The 18,339-nt window shown below is 41.8% G+C and overlaps 1 protein-coding gene across 15 annotated transcripts in view; it reads right to left on the reverse strand.

Moving 5' to 3' along the window:
* The window catches only part of BPTF (bromodomain PHD finger transcription factor), a 133,336-nt gene that overhangs the window by 90,978 nt on the left and 24,019 nt on the right, over positions 1–18,339 (reverse strand). For all 15 annotated transcript variants that reach the window (XM_070773819.1, XM_070773818.1, XM_070773816.1 and 12 more), the window contains exon 2: positions 454–1,276. In XM_070773819.1, the coding sequence (XP_070629920.1) occupies positions 454–1,276 (823 nt within the window). The remainder of the gene's footprint in view (positions 1–453; positions 1,277–18,339) is intronic.

Below are 18,339 nucleotides of genomic sequence, written 5' to 3' on the forward strand. Positions count from 1 at the left end.
CTTTTTCTCATCTACCCTTCTGTCCTTACAATTGTAAAAACTTGTTTTAATGCACATATTCCTTCAAGTTAGCAGTTATTAAACTATACAACTCACTGGGCTTCCCAGATGGTGCTAGTGGTAAAGAATCAACCTGCCAATACAGGAGACGTAGGACACACAGGTTTGATCCCTGGGTGGAGAAGATCCCCTGGAGAAGGACATGGCAATCCACTCCAGTATTCTTGCCTGGAGAATCCCATGGACAGAGGATCCTGGCAGGCTACATACAGTCCACTGGGTTGCAAAACGTCGGACAATACTGAAGCGACTTAGCACGCACGCATACAACTCTGTATTAAATCACAAAACTTTATATCACATCGGCAGCACAGCTCTGCTACACCAATCATGAAGGAAGCTGGCTTAATTTTAAATACACACACAAAAAAGTCTAAGACCAGATTTACTCACATTATGAGTCTCCGGTTTAAGAACCAGTATTTCCTCCGACTTCTGTCATATCCGATAGGTTCGTGTCGAATATAGGGTTTGTTTTTTTGGATTTCAGCAACGCAGTCAGTCACACCAGGCACCTTATGTGCTACACAGACTTCACACTGCCACTCATCCTCCGGCACCTCCTCGAGCGGCGGCTTCACGCATTCCAAATGGTACACCGCCGAGCAGGTCTCGCAGCAAAGCAAATCCCCGAGTTTGTGACAGACCCGACAGTGGTCGTCATACTGGATCACCCCTTCAGACATCAGCTCCTCACGGGCGATGTTTGTGGTGAGAAACTGATCCACTAGGAACTGCAGAACCTTGATTTTGTTCTCCACTGGTCCGTAAGGGTAGTCCTCCGCTTCCTGGTAAGGAAGAACGTGATGGTACTCCTTGTCACTCTCACAGTACACCCGCAGCACCTCTGGCCACGTCATGCCATCAATGAAATACAGCGTGGAATTCACGCTGTCTTTCAGATCAGCGGGTCCAAAGGTAGTATTGGAAGTGTCTTCCTCACGCAAGACTGCTTTCAAAAGCACAACGTGCATCTCTGCCATAAGTGTGCACTGCTCTTGACTCACCAGAGCCGCACAGAAGTCCTCGAAGCGAAAAGGAGATAACCTTAGAACCGTGCCAAAGTTCCGCAGTACCTCATAAATGGCAATAACATTCATTATATGCTCGTTAGGCACCATTAAATCCTCAGAGGACTTGGGAAATTCAAGGGGCGGGATGTCTTTTTCTTCCAATATTGGAGAGCGAGGCCGATGTACTCTTGGTTTTCGCCTACCTGTAAAGAAAGAAATGGTATAGTTACAAATCAACACCTCAACCTCCACAAACTACGGGTTTTCCCGTTTTTCCTGTTTGGATGTATATCTCCGAAAAGAGACATGTCATACTTCTATTTTTCTAATAACTGTCAAGTTCAAAGAACACCAAGATGCAATGATTTAGCTCTGATCTTTAAGTCTGTAGAAAATCTAAATGCAAAGTTTTCCCATTATATCCCAAACTAGAAGTACAAAAACATATTGCAATTATATTCAGTTCTCAATTACCTAGAGGGGATAACTGGTTTACAGGTAACCACAATAAAAAAAAAAGTTAACAGTGTATTTGTGAAAGACCTGACAAGAATATAAGTGAAAAAAAGATATCTCCAAGAGAACAGGCGCAGCACGGTGCCCCGCTGCACTAAGAAACGGCTCTCAGCAACCAGACAGGAAGGCCACTGGTGCCGCAGCCCTTTCCTTGGCCAGAAGTTCTTCCTGAGTGCCACGGTGACGCTCAAGGTTAGGGCTGAGACAGAAAGCAAGAAGGAAGAGAGAAGGCAAGCAACGTTGCAATACTGGGAGAAAATGAGGTCGGGGGTTCTCTTAAGAAACAGACAACAGGCTCTAATTTGTCAGCATAAATTCATCAATAGCAGGTGCCTGTTTGCCAACTGATGAGCTGCGATGTCCAGCCCAGGAATACCCATGGATGTAAATAAATATACCAATATATATCATTTGAGAGCTTAGTTTATAACAAGCATGCATATTTAGTCAATCCTCTGAAAAAGTCTATGAAGTATTTTAATAAGAAAATTTGTGGGAAGAAACATGCTTCTCTTAAAATGCTATGCCTGCATTAGTATTATTACACTCTCCAATGATGTTTACAGAACAAGAAATGTATTTTTAAATATAAGGATTAATTTTATCAAGATCAGTTAACACTGAATTCACTTTTCACAATTAAGCTTTATGGTAACCATGGCTTTGGGTTGCTGGTCACCTCTTGATTGCCTCTTCTGTTCCCCATTCCTAAGCTCTCCTCAGGTCCAGCTAACTCTCATTAGGTACAAACTAAAAGGGTACAGGACACCAGGAGAAGAAAGTATACTAAAGGATATAAGAGGCCAAGAGCTTTTACACAAAGCACTACTCCCCATATTCATTCACTGGAAAGATTTTCCAAATAAGACTATATCCATTACTTTCTGTAGAAAAAGGGTCAAGGGATCACCCTAGGCCAGACTTCACAGGTGAGCCTACATAGTAAGGGGTTTCCCTGGTGGCTCAGTGGTAAAGAATCCACCTGCCAAGTAGAAGATGCAGGTTCGATCCCTGGGTCGGGAAGATCCCCTAGAGGAGGAAATGGCAACCCGCTCCAGTATTCTTGCCTGGGAAATCCCATGGACGGAGGAGCCTGACAGGCTACAGTTCATGGGGTTGCAAAGAGTTAGACACAACTTTTAGTGACTGAGCACCCACCCTACGTAGTAAGTAAAGAAACCTCCTTCATCTCAGCAAATTTTCATCTACTACAAAGATGCAATTTTCACAGATTCAACTAAATCACGGAATCATCATATTAGTGATAAGCATCATGATGGTAATCCAGTCCATTTCACTGTCTTCTGGAAATTATTTGGGTCTCAGCTGCATAAGTATAAATACGAGAAAGCTGAAAGGGATTACAGCGAAGACTGAGCCTAGAGGAATCCCTCAAATCCAAGAGAAGAAATACAAGTCAAACCTGCTTATAGAGAGAGTGCCTGTGTTCCTCTCGGCTGTTTATGCAAAATGCTGTCAAACAGAGTCCAAGCAAAGGATTGCAGAAGCAAAGGTTGCAAAAGTAGTTCGAGGACCAGAACACAGGGATCCTTAAATGTTAGGTGTAGGCATTTGCACAGCACTTTATTCAGGCAGTAATGAAGGTTGTTACAGGCTTTCTGAGCAGGGCAGGGACATGAGAAGAGTGTTCTAGAAAGTCTTCTCTGGTTTCAGTGTGTACAATGAAAAGGACAAGGGGAACAGATCAGAGACAGGGCATCTGCAACTACCAAGAAAATAAAGACCTGGATTCAGAGTCTGGCTGTGAGAACAAAGAAAAAGATGGATAAAAGTGACCTTATGAAGCAAGAAATCAAGTGGTGTGGAATATAACATGGCCACCGTAACATTTGACTCTGGTACCATTTCCTGCAAAAGACTAATTCCCCCAAACTCTTCTGAATTCTTGTCGCCTCTCTGAGCCATTTGTTACCTTATAATTTACCTGTTCATGGTATCTATTCCACCTCTGCAGCTGAACACCCACCTCTTAGACCTAAGAAAGATTTGGCATGCTTCTTTTACTGGCAGCATTTGCCAGCATCACTCTCTTTAGAGACTTACCTCCCCCCTACACCACCTGATTCTGATGGGGTCCCCACACACAGTATTCCTTCTCCCGGTCGTTGGCACTGCGGGCCAGCTAGAGTCCTGCCTGAGGTTTTATATTCAGATGCTGAGTGAGAAGTGCTCTGAAGCTCGTTCTTTCCAAGATGGTGGCCAGAGGTGGTCTGGGGCCAACCCACCTTTACCTCCCTTGTGGAAGAAGGGAACAAAGACAAGAAAACAGAAGAAGCAGGAGTGGGAGAAAAGTACCGGCAGAAGCTGTCACTCAAACTTCCCAGTCACACAAACCAAGTGTGACTTGAAGCAAGTCGCTTGCTTAAAGTGAACATGTTGGTTTTCTGTCACTTGCAAAAAAAAAGGCAACTGATTAAAACAGTATTTAACACAGTATATCAATCTTTTATAATGAGAAACTCAGAAAATTGCTATTTAAAGACTATCAATGAGAGCAGTTAATGTTTTTTCCTAAAAAAGACTGTTGATAGTACTCTTCTGTAGTAAATTAGACAGTAACAGAAACACTGTCCAACATCTAATTTTGAAGGATCAGCTTTCACAGATTCTACAAGATTTTGGATAACCACTGTATTCTGATTTAACAGTTCATTTAGCTTTATCTTAAGCTAAAGTATGTCTGCTTTCTATTAGGTTTAGAGGTAAGAGGAGAAAGGCAAAAAAAGGCTCACAAATTCTACACTCCAGTATCTAGCTGGAAACCACAAAATAGGGTCTATTCAAACTACGACTATATACATACTTAACAATGTGAGCACTTTTCAAAGTTAACATTAAATACTGGTCAGTTCATTCTGAAGTATTATTGGGAGAGTTTAAATAAGTTCAATTGTTAAGAAGGCAATTTGGCAAAAATCTATCTGAAGGCATAGCCCTTTGACCCAGCAATTCCACCTCCTAGAAGTTATTCTACAGATAAACAGACACATGCACTTAAATAATTACAAAATACTTAACGCAACAGTTTGTGTGTATTTTGTGGGTTTTTTCGTTTAACCTAAATATACATCAATACTTAAATCATAAATTACAATGCATGTAGATAATAGCATCCAATATAGCAGTTGAAAAGAATAAGGTAATATTCATATGGGTTGAAATAAAAAATCTTGAAGATATGTTATTAAGTAGAAGAAAAAGCCAGCTACAAAATGATGAGAGAATGTCATTTGAGAAAAGAAATTAGAAACAAACAAAAAAAGGGAGGGAAGAGCAATATAGTATATCCATCTAAGAGGTCATATAAGGCTCTTTTTCATAGTTGCTCCTGGGGAGGAGAAATGGAGGAAAGGAAGGAAGAAAGGCCAGTTTTTTTTATCCTTTTAGAGTCTTCAACATCATATGCATACATTTTTACTATAATATTTTAAGAAAAATACTGGGCAGGTTATCGATGCAAATACATAAAAATATTAATATTCAAATCAATAAAATGATGCTAATAATAATGGCTATTGATGGTCTTGTATGAATACAAATATAAGGTCATTATGCCAAATTCAAAGATTCAGGTTTAAGCATAGAACATAGTGTATAAAGAGAAAACTCGTAAAATTAAACCACTTACGCCCCTCAACTGTCAATCACTAGTATTAGCAAGTCAAGTCATTTCCACTCTTCAGGGAAATGTATTTATAATATACCACTGAAGATTATCCTCATTACCATTGCAACACTGATATAATATCTAGCAGATAAATTATATTAATTTTCCTGTATTAAAGAAAAAAGTGATTAACGTCAACCTCACTAGCTATCCGGAAAAGGCAGAGTAAAACCACAATGAGATACTGTTTCATACTCATCAACAGACAAAAATCTTAAAGTCCATCCAAACAAACTTTTGAGAAGAACAGATAACAACAGAAACATTGATATATCATCTTCGGGACCCTAAAGTGGCACCACCACTTTGGGGAGCAAGTCAGTACGAGTCAGGTTAAGGCTATACACATAACCTTGAGAGGGCAGTCTGCAAACTTTTTGTCCATGACCCAAAGTAAGAATACATTTTATATCTCAATCTAGTATATAGCCCCAAAGTAAAGTCTTTTAAGCACTACTCCTAGCTTTCCTCATAGCTCAGATGGTAAAAGATCCACCTGCAATGCAGGAGACCCTGGTTTGATTCCTGGCTCAGGAAGATCCACTGGAGAAGGGATAGGCTACCCACTCCAGTATTCTTGGGCTTCCCTTGTGGCTCAACTGGTAAAGAAACCACTTGAAATGTGGGAGACCTGGGTTCAATCCCTGGGTTGGGAAGATCCCCTGGAGAAGGGAACAGCTACCCACTCCAACATTCTGGCCTGGAGAATTCCATGGACTATACAGTCCATGGGGTCACAAAGAGTCGGACACGACTGAGTGACTTTCACTTTCTTTCACTTTCACTTAGACTAATATCTTCTCTTCCATCCCATTTTAATACCTTCTATTCCATTCTTTTTCTGCTTTTAAAACATGCTGCATGCAGCCCACAATCTGAAAAACACTTCTCAGGAATTTCCTGACATCCAGTGGTTAGGACTCTGCACTTCCACAGAGGGGGGCACTGGTTCCATCCCTAGTTGGATCCTGCCTGCCTCACAGGGGCTTCCCTGGTGGCTCAGTGGTAAAGAATCCACCTGCCAAGACAGGAGACGCAGGAGATGTGGATTCGATCCCTAGGTCAGGAAGATCTCCTGGAGGAGGAAATGGCAACCAACTCCAGTATTCTTGCCTGGGAAATCCCACGGATAGAGGACCTGGCAGCCTACAGTCCACGGCCACAAAGACTTGGACACAACTGAGCACAGCACAGCATGCTGTCCAGAGTGGCCAAAATATAAAGTTTGAGACGCTGCCTTGAAACTATCCATCCTAAAACTAGAAGTACAGCAAAATCACATGGTACACTGTTAAAGAAAGCACAGGAGAACTATACAAAAAAGATCTTAAAGACCCAGACAACCATGATGGTGTGATCACTCACCTAGAGCCAGACATCCTGGAGTGCGAAATCAAGTGGGCCTTAGGAAGCATGACTTCAAATGAAACTAGAAGAGGTGATGGAATTCCAGTTGAGCTATTTCAAATTCTAAAAGATGATGCTGTGAAAGTGCTGCACTCAGTATGCCAGCAAATTCAGAAAACTCCGCAGCCACAGGACTGGAAAAGGTCAATTTTCATTCCAATCCCAAAGAAAGGCAATGTCAAAGAATATTCAAACTATTGCACAATTGCACTCATCTCACACGCTAGCAAAGTAATGCTCAAAATTCTCCAAGCTAGGTTTCAATAGTACTGAGTGAACTGAGCGAGAACTTCCAGATATTCAAGCTGGATTTAGAAAAGGCAGACAAACCAGAGATCAAATTGCCAACATCCACTGGATCACTGAAAAAGCAAGAGAGTTCCAGAAAAACATCTACTTCTGTTTCATTGACTATGCCAAAGCCTTTGACTGTGTGGACCACAACAAACTGCGGAAAATTCTTCAAGAGATGGGAATACCAGACCACCTTACCTGGTTCCTGAGAAATCTGTATGCAAGTCAGGAAGCAACAGTTAGAACCAGACATGGAACAACGGACTGGTTCCAAACTGGGATAAGAGTACGTCAAGGCTGTATATCGTCACCTTGCTTACTTAACTTCTATGCAGAGTACATCATGCAAAATGCTAGGCTGGATGAAGCACAAGCTGGAATCAAGATTGCTGGGAGAAATACCAATAACCTCAGATATGCAGATGACCCCATCCTTGTGGCAGAAAGCGAAGAGGAACTAAAGAGCCTCTTGATGAAAATGAAAGAGGAGAGTGAAAAAGCTGGCTTAAAACTAAACATTCAAAAAACTAAGATCATGGCATCCAGTCCCATCACTTCATGGCAAATAGATGGGGAAACAATGGAAACAGTGACAGAATTTATTTTGGGGGACTCCAAAATCACTGCAGAGGGTGACTGCGGCCACGAAATTAAAAGACACTTGCTCCTTGGAAGAAAAGCTATGACAAACCTAGACAGCATATTTAAAAGCCGAGATGTTACTTTAACAACAAAGTCCTTCTAGTCAAAGCTATGGTTTTTCCAGTGAGGTGAAGGTGAAGGTGAAGTCGCTCAGTCACGTCCGACTCTTTGCGAAGGTGACTTATGGTTTTTCCAGTAGTCATGTACAGATGTGAGTGTTGGACCATATAGAAAGCGGAGTGCCGAAGAACTGATGCTTTTGAACTGCGGTGTTGGAGAAGACTCTTCAGAGTCCCTTGGACTGCAAGGAGATCAAACCAGTCAATCCTAAAGGAAATCAGTCCTGAATATTCATCGTAAGGACTGATGCTAAAGTTCCAATACTTTGGCCCCCTGACAAGAAGAACTGACTCATTGGAAAAGACCCTGATGCTGGGAAAGACTGAAGGCAGGAGAAGGGAATGACAGAAGATGGGAAGGTTGGATGGCATCACCGAATTGACAGACAAGAGTTTGAGCAAACTCTGGGAGTTGGTGATAGACAGGGAAGCCTGGTGTGCTGCCAGCCATGGGGTCGCAAAGAGTTGCACACGACTGAGTGAATGAACTGAACTGAACCGAAACTGTTAAACTGAACCGAAACTGTTAAGAGTAGAGTATCAAAATGCAACTCAAATTTACAGAACCCCGGGTGAAGCTCAGTAATCTGTATTTTTAATCTTTCTCCCCAGATAATTCCCATGTGCAGTAAAGTTTGAAAATTAGGGCTTTACTGAAATTGGATATTCCCCCTACCAAGCAAAAAGTAGAGCTTTTGTGGAAACTCAAGGCAAGAAAGCTAAGAGGCCGCCCCAAGGCACGATTAGAAGAGGACTGGTGTGAAAGGAAACTGAAGCCTAATCAAAGACATTAATAAGACCACAAAGAGAAAATGCTAAGGATGGAAAGTGGTCTGCATGGGGAGTGGGGTGGAGTGGGGAGGGGAACCAAAGACCAGGAATCTGTCAATGTATTTCCAACACAGACTGGCTTAAGGGAGAGAGTTTCTTGACTGAACAACAAGGATTCTGGCCCATGTGACAGATTATTACCTTAAGAAGAATTATGTTTTTATGTACACTATTTAAATAACCTGGCAGTTGCTGAGGCAACACTTTCCACTCCTCTGAATTCCATAATAGACGTTTACTTGATAGGGTTGGGGACACCTCTTCTCTGAGCTCTCTGGAAGAACTGGTCAATAACACTTAAGTGTTAACTATTGCTTGGGGTCCTTTTCTACACGCCTGGGTTTTTTAAATATACACTGTTGGCACAATCTGTATTTGTTAATTTCCCATTGTTTTCATTTAAAAACTTGTCTATACATTTTAAATAGATATTGCCTTCATTTGCTGAAGCTGCGAGAAATCCTAGACCTTTTTCAAGGCCCTGATCATATGTTACCTTTCCGTCTTCTGGGCCTCTGGGCCCGGTGCTTCTCTGACACTTTGTACAGCTCTCTGTTATAGCGTGAGCACGTTTATACTACAGGCAATTACTCACGGGTCCTCAGCTCATGTGTTAACTTCTTGAGAGCACAGGCCATGTTTTACTGTAAAAAAGTGTTCAACAAATGATACCCCAAAGCAAAACTACCTACAAAGGGCAGAGATTCAGGGGTACAGTCAGGCCAAGATTAAAATCCAGATGCCACTGCAGATGTTTCAGTTTGGCTTACACATTTTTACTGTATTAATACTAAGAAGGATATTTACAATATTTTCAGACTTTTCAACCCTGTAACTCTATATATATGTGCTTCTATGGAAAAAAATGTTAATGTTGTCTCCCTATTTCTAACTGCTATCTGAGGGAAGAAAGATGTACACTCAGTATTGGTGTACTGGGTAAGTGAAGTTTGTTTCCAACAGAAGTTAATATTCAGTATCTAATCAAGTCTCATTCTTTAATCTAATGTTACACATAAACCATGAATGGCATAACAAAATAAATCATCTGTAATATGTTTACCGGGCTTCCCAGGTGGCTCAGTGGTAAAGAAGTCACCTGCCAATACAGGAGACTGGAGTTCAGTCCCTGGGTCAGGGAAATTCCCTGGAGAAGGAAATTGCAACTCACTCCAGTATTCTTGCGTGGGAAATCCCATGGACAGAGGAGCCTGGTGGGCTATAGTCCATGAGGTCGCAAAGAGTCAGACACGACTTAGCAACTGAACAACAATCTATTTACTAGTCATCTTCTTAAAATTGGGCTCCCCTGGTGGCTCAGGCAGTAAAGAATCTTGCCTGCAATGCAGGAGACCCAGGTTCGATCTCTGGGTCAGTAAGATCCCCTGGAGAAGGTAATGGCTAATCACTCCAGTATTTGTGCCTGGAGAACTCCATCAACAGAAGAGCTTGGCAGGTTACTGTCCATGGGGTTGCAAAGAGTTAGACGCCACTGAGCAACTGACACACACTTTTTTTAAAATTATGAAACTAATTTGTCCAAAGTAACAAGGATATCTCCCTTTGATCTGGAATAGTGTCTCAATCTAGCTTTAAGATTATTACTCACAAGTTTGTGCTCTTCCGGTGAATCTCCTTTGTCTCCATTCCCTAATCTCCCATTTTAGTAATAACAGGAAAAATAGGAGCAGCTAGCTTTCACAAGGGCTTCCTATACGCCAGAGAGAGGAACTGTGCTAATAAACACATTTAAATGCATTATCTCCACATCAACTCCATGAACTAGATATTATTATTATCATCTCCTTTTAAAGATGCATGTAGAAAGGCTGAATGACTGGTCCAAGGTAACAGTCTGTGCCACTAAGAGTTACAGTAAAGGAGAAGTCCACCGGTCTCTTAAGCTTATGCTCTTTACTGCATTAGACTTTCTCCCCTATTGTTAAAAAACCACTGGAGTCAACCTCTCAGGTAAAAGGCAAGAGAAATAACAAGAGTCCTTTGTGCAGGTGGCAGAAATAGCAGCTAAAGGAGATCAATGACAGAGTTAGAAAGTTGGGACATCTAAAGCAAAAATTTTAACAAAAGGCATCATTTCAAGTGCTTAATAGCCATGTATGGTTAGTGGCTTACCAGACTGGACAGTACATATACAGAACATTTCCATCACCACAGAAAGTTCTTTGGAGAACCCTGGTCTGGAAATGTATCTAGGGACTACTCCACAACCCTACCCCACTGGGTTAACAACACAAGGCTAAAACACATTTCAGTAGTCCCTCCCTTTAAAACAACTGCAAAATACTAACAGCATTCTCTGTGAAATTCCAGCAAAATAAGGAGTCTACCAAAACTGAAATAAAGATGTAAGCCTCAGATAAAGAAACCCATATAAAAATATACACCTACATATAGATTTAAGAATTGATAAGAGTACACGATACGCGCTCTAAAGAAGCACCCCCAAAACTGGAAATAACCTAAATGTTCATCAGGAGGAAATGGATAAATATAATGGAATACTACATAGTATTTAAAAACAAATGAACTAGGTGTATCAACACGAACAATGAATACTTTTTAAAAAGTGAAACAAGCAAGTTAATTAAACACCCAAAGACCATCTACGTAAAAATTTTAAACGTAAAACAATAATGGCATATAAACATACGTAAGTGAAAGTGGAAGTTGCTCAGTTGTCTCCGACTGTTCGCAACGCCATGGACTGTAAACTGCCAAGCTCCCCTGTCCATGGAATTCTCCAGGCAAGAATACTGGAGTTCCTTCTCCAGGGGATCTTCCCAACCCAGGGATCAAACCCAGGTCTCCCGCATTGAAGGCAGACTCTTTACCGTCTGAGCCACCAGGGAAGTCCATAAACATATACAGGACAAGCATAAAACACACCAACTTCAGGAAAATAAATACCTCTGGAGGAGCAAGGAAGGGAAAAGGAGAGAGAATGTTAACCTCTAATATTCTCTTAAAATAGACAGAACTGGAACAAATACGGAGCAAATGTCAGTATTTACGAAATCTGGCTAGGGTGTTAAAGAGTGTACATTATCTTATTTTTCAAACTTTTTTGAATGCCTGAAATATTTTCTAATTATTTTCAGAGGAAAGTTTCTTATATTTGAGAAGTTTACTTCCATAGTATGCTTAGTTGTTCAGTCGTGTCCAGCTCTTTGCGACTCCATGGATAGCAGCCCACCAGGCTCCTCTGTCCATGGGATTCTCCAGACAAGAATATTGGAGTGGGCAGCCATTCTCTTCTCCAGGGGATCTCACCCACCCAGGGATCTAACCCAGGTCTCTGCATTGTAGGCGGATCCTTTACCATCTGAGCCACCAAGGAAGCCCCTGAAAATCAGCACCACTATGAGCTCAGTTGGGTCCGACTCTGCAACCCCATGGACTGTAGCCCACCAGGCTCCTCTGCCCATGGATACTGGAGTGGGACTTACCACTGAACTCAATGGTTCTTCAACCATTTCTGAATATGCTACTTTCTGTATAGTCAAGAAATTTCACTATAGTAGAAAAGGTGAAATTCTGGCTTCAACAAAAGTTGAAGAATTCATTTACTAATCTCTTTTAGCCTTTGAAAAATAAAAATTTTACACAGTATTATACCTCTTTAGTTTCTTCTCCAAATAAAACGTTTCTAGAACAGTTCAGAAACATTATAAGTAACATTACCAAAGAATCTTGCTTCTTAAATATCTGGCACAAAAACTATTATGACATAAAAATCTCTTAAGTTTTCACAATGAATTAAAAAAGAATCTATCAGTCCACAGTAACACTCAAAAGAAAGGAAGGGAGAGCTCTTCAAATGCTAATATATGAAAGAATGAAAAATCAGAAAAAAATCATTATGCAATCACGAGTGTAATAACCGATTCAGGCAAGGCCTGAATGAATGCTAAAACCACTGGGTGAGAGCCTGATGGGCAATGGGATATTCTCACCATAATATCACCTCATAAATTACCTGTTCCTTTCAAAGGGAAAGGAACCTTTAAAAGGCAGACTCAACCTTTACAAAGTGATCAAACTTATTGTCAATAATGGGACAAACTGATGACATGCCTTCTGCTGAGACGCGCAAAGGAAGACACAACATCACTTACACAGAATTCCCACCAAAAACATCTAAACTGAGTCTATAACAAGCAATCAGGTAAACCCAAACAGTGAGACGCTCTGAAGACAACTGGCCTAGACAATTAAGAAATGTCATTGCTGGGGATTCCCCGGTGACCCAGTGGTTAGGACTCCATGCTTCCTCTGCTGAGGGGCTGGGTTTGATTTCTGGTCAGGGAACTAAGATCCTACAAGCTGAACGATGTGGCCCAAAAAAACAAAAAGTCATTGTCACAAAAGAACCTTTCCCTCTCCAAAAGTGACAGGACAGCTTTAGATTAAAGGAACAAAAGAGATGTCAGCTAAAAGCAACACATGACCCTTGAATGAATCCTGGATAAACAAAAAGACAAAACAGCAGTAAAGGGCAATTAGGAAAATTTGAAATGGAATATTATATCTGTGTTAAATTAAATGTCTTGAGTATGCTGCAGAATCTAGAAGTGAAATGTCATGATGCCTGCAGTTTACTGTCAAACAGTTCAGCAAAAAGAAAAATTTAAAAGACTGAGAAAGTAAATATAGCAAAAATGTTTTTTAAAAAATTGGTGAATTCAAGAGAAAGGTATACTGGGTGTTCACTGTACTATTCTTTCAGCTTTTCTGCATATTTGAAATTATGTAGTGTTTAGAAAATATGTTCTACAGTTTCTTACTTTTAACTGCTTAAATGATTTGTTTTAAATTTTTCAATACATAAGCTAACAGGAAGCATCATGTTATAGCCTAAATATAGACTGAGATTAAATAAGATTATTAAATTAACTGCAAACTCAACACCAACTGATAGGTGAGACAGAAAGTGCTATAACGTATCACCTGTTTTATCCAGCCTGTCTCTGAAAACATCTGACATATTTAGCCACAACACCCTTCTCAACTTCCTTCTGCCAAACGATTCATTGTCCCTGACTGGTGTTCCTCTGCCATACATCTCTCTTAATTCCCCAAAGTTTAGTCCTCAACAGATTCTCCTGCTTTCCCTTAATTATCAGTGGACTCAATTACCACCCAAATATCAATGACTTCTAAATGCATTTCTCTACCCAGACCTCTCTTCATAACCCCAGAGACATTATTTCCAACCAACCCCCTACTAGCTATTTTCAACAGGATGTCCCAGGTAGAAAATGAAAACAAAAAGGGTTCATAAAAGTTTCAGGTCAGTTCAGTCGCTCAGTCGTGTCCGACTCTGTGACCCCATGAATCACAGCACGCCAGGCCTCCCTGTCCATCACCAACTCCCGGAGTTCACCTAGACTCACGTCCATCGAGTCAGTGATGCCATCCAGCCATCTCATCCTCTGGTGTCCCCTTCTCCTCCTGCCCCTAATCCCTCCCACCATCAGAGTCTTTTCCAATGAGTCAACTCTTCGCATGAGGTAGCCAAAGTTCTGGAGTTGCAGCTTTAGCATCATTCCTTCCAAAGAACACCCAGGACTGATCTCCTTTAGACTGGACTAGTTGGATTTCCTTGCAATCCAAGGGACTCTCGAGAGTCTTCTCCAACACCACAGTTCAAAAGCATCAATTCTTTGGCGCTCAACTTTCTTCACAGTCCAACTCTGACATCCATACGTGACTACTGGAAAAACCATAACCTTGACTAGACAGACCTTTGTTGGCAAAGTCTCTGCTTTTGAATATGCTATCTAGGTTGGTCATAATTTTCCAAGGAGTAAGAGTCTTCTAATTTCATGGCTGCAATCACCATCTGCAGTGATTTTGGAGCCCCAAAATATAAAGTCTGACACTGTTTCCACTCTTTCCCCATCTATTTCCCATGAAGTGATGGAACCAGATGCCATGATCTTCGTTTTCTGAATGTTGAGCTTTAAGCCAACTTTTCCACTCTCCTCTTTCACTTTCATCAAGAGGCTTTTTAGTTCCTCTTCACTTTCTGCCATAAGGGTGGTGTCATCTGCATATCTGAGGTTATTAATATTTCTCCCAGCAATCTTGATTCCAGCTTGTGCTTCTTCCAGTCCAGCCTTTCTCATGATGTACTCTGCATAGAAGTTAAATAAACAGGGTGACAATATACAGCCTTGACGTACTCCTTTTCCTATTTGGAACCAGTCTGTTGTTCCATGTCCAGCTCTAACTGTTGCTTCCTGACCTGCATATAGGTTTCTCAAGAGGCAGGTCAGTTGGTCTGGTATTCCCATCTCTTTCAGAATTTTCCAGTTTATTGTGATCCACAGTCAAAGGCTTTGGCATAGTCAATAAAATAGAAATAGATGTTTTTCTGGAACTCTATTGCTTTTTCCATGATCCAGCGGATGTTGGCAATTTGATCTCTGGTTCCTCTGCCTTTTCTAAAACCCACTTGAACATCTGAAGTTCACGTATTGCTGAAGCCTGGCTTGGAGAATTTTGAGCATTACTTTACAAGCGTGTGAGATGAGGGCAATTGTGCGGTAGTTTGAGCATTCTTTGGCATTGCCTTTCTTCGGGATTGGAATGAAAACTGACCTTTTCCAGTCCTGTGGCCACCGCTGAGTTTTCCAAATGTGCTGGCATATTGAGTGCAGCACTTTTATAGCATCATCTTTCAGGATTTGAAATAGCTCCACTGGAATTCCATCACCTCCACTAGCTTTGTTCATAGAAAGCAGAATTTTTAAATCCCTAAATTAAACAAACATTTTGTAATGATAAAGGATGCAGTCTACAATGAAGATATAGAAGTCATGAACAACTTAATAAAAAGCAAATATGACTGAACTGTGTCAGTCCTCAACTTTCAGCCTTTCAGTGGTCCCCACCGTACTTGGATTACAATCCAAACTCCTTCCTGAGACCCAGAAGGCCCTCCGTGAGGTGGGCCCTGCCGACTGCTCCAACCTCAGCCACCCTCCCTTCCTTTCGGCTTCAGTAACACTGGCCTCCTGGACCTCGCAAAGCTTTCTGCCTCCCCACAGCTGTTCTCTCTGTCTAGGATACTCCCTCCCACTCCTTCAAGCAGCCAGCTCCTCATTCATTCAAATCTTTTCCCTCATAGTATTTTATCACATTTTCAACTCTTAAAGAGTTTCATTCAATTAACATATGCCTCCACTAGACTGAAACCGCCACAATGGCCAGGACAATTTTTGTTGGACTTGTCAGGCCTAGTACTTATGACAGTGCTTGGCCCGTGGTAGATTCCTGAGTTAGCTGCTGCATGAATTAATAAACCAAATAAACTGGCATCACACAATCAAACAACATAAAGCACAACTATAAAAACTCCAAGGAGAACCAGACAGAAACAGAGTAGTAGCAAGAGCCTTTAAGACACTTCTTTTTTGAACCTTAACGGATGTAGGAGACTGAAAGGTGAACGCGGTCATAAATTCAAGTGTCCACAAAGAGGAAGTAGAACAGTGAAGCGCACAGTCAGAGGCAATCTACAGGGCCCAACCAGAACTAACCTCATCAAAAAAAGGTGGGAACTATGAGCCAGCAATCCCACTACTGGGCATATACCTGAGAAAACCATAACTGGAAAAGACATGTGCGCCCAGTGTTCACAGCAGCACACTTCCAACAGCAGGACATGGAGGCAACCTGGATGCGCATCAACAGGCGAACGGCAGAGAAGATGTGATACAGACGGACAGGGGAACACTGCTCGGTCATGACAAAGAACGAACAATCTGAGTCCGTTCCAGTGAGGCGGATGAATTTAGAGCCTCTAATACAGAGTGAAGTAAGTCAGAAAGAGAAAAATAAACATAGTATACTGACACATATACATGGAACCTAGAAAAGTGGTATTGATGAGCCTAACTGCAGGGAAGGAACGGAGATGCAGATAGAGCGAATGGACTTCTGGACACAGTGAGGGAAGAAAAGAGCGGGACGAAAGGAGAAGGTAGCATAAATACACCACCCTGTGTAAAACAGATGGCTGGTGAGATGGTATGGGAGTACGCAGGGAGCCCAGCCTGGTGCTCTGTGACGACCTAGAGTCGTGGGGTAGGAGGAAGGGAGGGAGCGGATGTATGTATAATCATGGCTGATCTGTGTTGTTGTACGGCAAAAACCAACACATTTAAAGCAATTTTCTTCCAGTTAAAAAAAATTTTTAAAGGTGGGACTGAGTACAATAAATAAAATTGGTGATGATATACGAGAACCACCACAGGTACGGAAGCTATTAAAATGATGCTAATGAAGTCTAAACCCTGAGTGTAAGGACAACTGTCAAAGAATTACTGAACACCAAAACTAAATCAAAAATAGGAAAAAAAAAAAAAAAAACAACAGAAAACAAACCAATAATGATAGGAGAAACTGAGGAAGATGTCAGTGAACTCTTATCCGTAGAACAGCTCAGATGGTTTTCAATATATTTCAGAGGGCAGAAAAGGAAAATATTTTAAAAGTCCTTTTTAAAAAATCCAGGATAACAGTGACACCAAAACCTAACAAAGAGAAGCACCTTCCCTTCCACAAAAGAAATGATGGGCCAATCATAGTTATTAAACTAAAATTTAAAATACATTTTAAAAATGGCAAATAAGGTCTTCCCTGATGGTCCAGTGGTTAAGAATCCACCTTGCAATGCAGGGGACACTGGTTCAATCCGTGGTCCAGGAGGATCCCACATGCCGTGGGGCAACTAAGCCCCCTGGGCCACAACTCCTGAGCCCACACGTCGCAACTACTGAAGACCCCACACCTACAGCCTGTGCTCTGCAACAACAGAAGCCACCACTATGAGACGCCCCCCCACTGCAACGAAGAGAAGCCCCCCACGCACAGCAACCAGAGAAAGCCCCCCACGCACTGCAACGAAGAGAAGCCCCTCACTCACAGCAACTAGAGAAAGCCCCCCACGCACTGCAACGAAGAGAAGCCCCCCACTCACAGCAACTAGAGAAAGCCCCCCACGCACTGCAACGAAGAGAAGCCCCTCACTCACAGCAACTAGAGAAAGCCCCCCATGCACTGCAACGAAGAGAAGCCCCCCACTCACTGCAACAAAGAGAAGCCCCCCACTCACCGCAACTAGAGAAAGCCACCCACGCACTGCAACGAAGAGAAGCCCCCCACTCACTGCAACTAGAGAAAGCCACCCACGCACTGCAATGAAGAGAAGCCCCCCACTCACCGCAACTAGAGAAAGCCCCCCACGCACTGCAACGAAGAGAAGCCCCCCACTCACTGTGACGAAGAGAAGCCCCCCACTCACAGCAACTACAGAAAGCCCCCCACACACTGCAACGAAGAGAAGCCCCCCCACTCACTGCAACGAAGAGAAGCCCCCCACTCACCGCAACTAGAGAAAGCCCCCCACGCACTGCAACAAAGAGAAGCCCCCCCACTCACTGCAACTAGAGAAAGCTCGTGAGCATCAGCAAAGACCCAGTGCAGCTAAACATGAAAATAAATAAATCCTTTTTTAAAATGGCAAGTAAAATCCAGAAGCATACTATGTTTAAGTATCTATGAAAAATTACAGAATAATACATACTTTTTAATCCAGCAATTCCCTTTCTAAGAATTCACCATATAACATATGTACATATACATTCATTTTGGTACTGTTTGCAACAGCCAGAAGCTGTAAATAATTTAAACATCCACCAATAAGGAACTGACTAAAATAAAAAGACTATTATATTGTACT

The sequence above is a fragment of the Bos indicus genome, chromosome 19 (assembly GCF_029378745.1).
Source record: "Bos indicus isolate NIAB-ARS_2022 breed Sahiwal x Tharparkar chromosome 19, NIAB-ARS_B.indTharparkar_mat_pri_1.0, whole genome shotgun sequence".
NCBI classification, from domain to species: Eukaryota; Metazoa; Chordata; class Mammalia; order Artiodactyla; family Bovidae; genus Bos; species Bos indicus.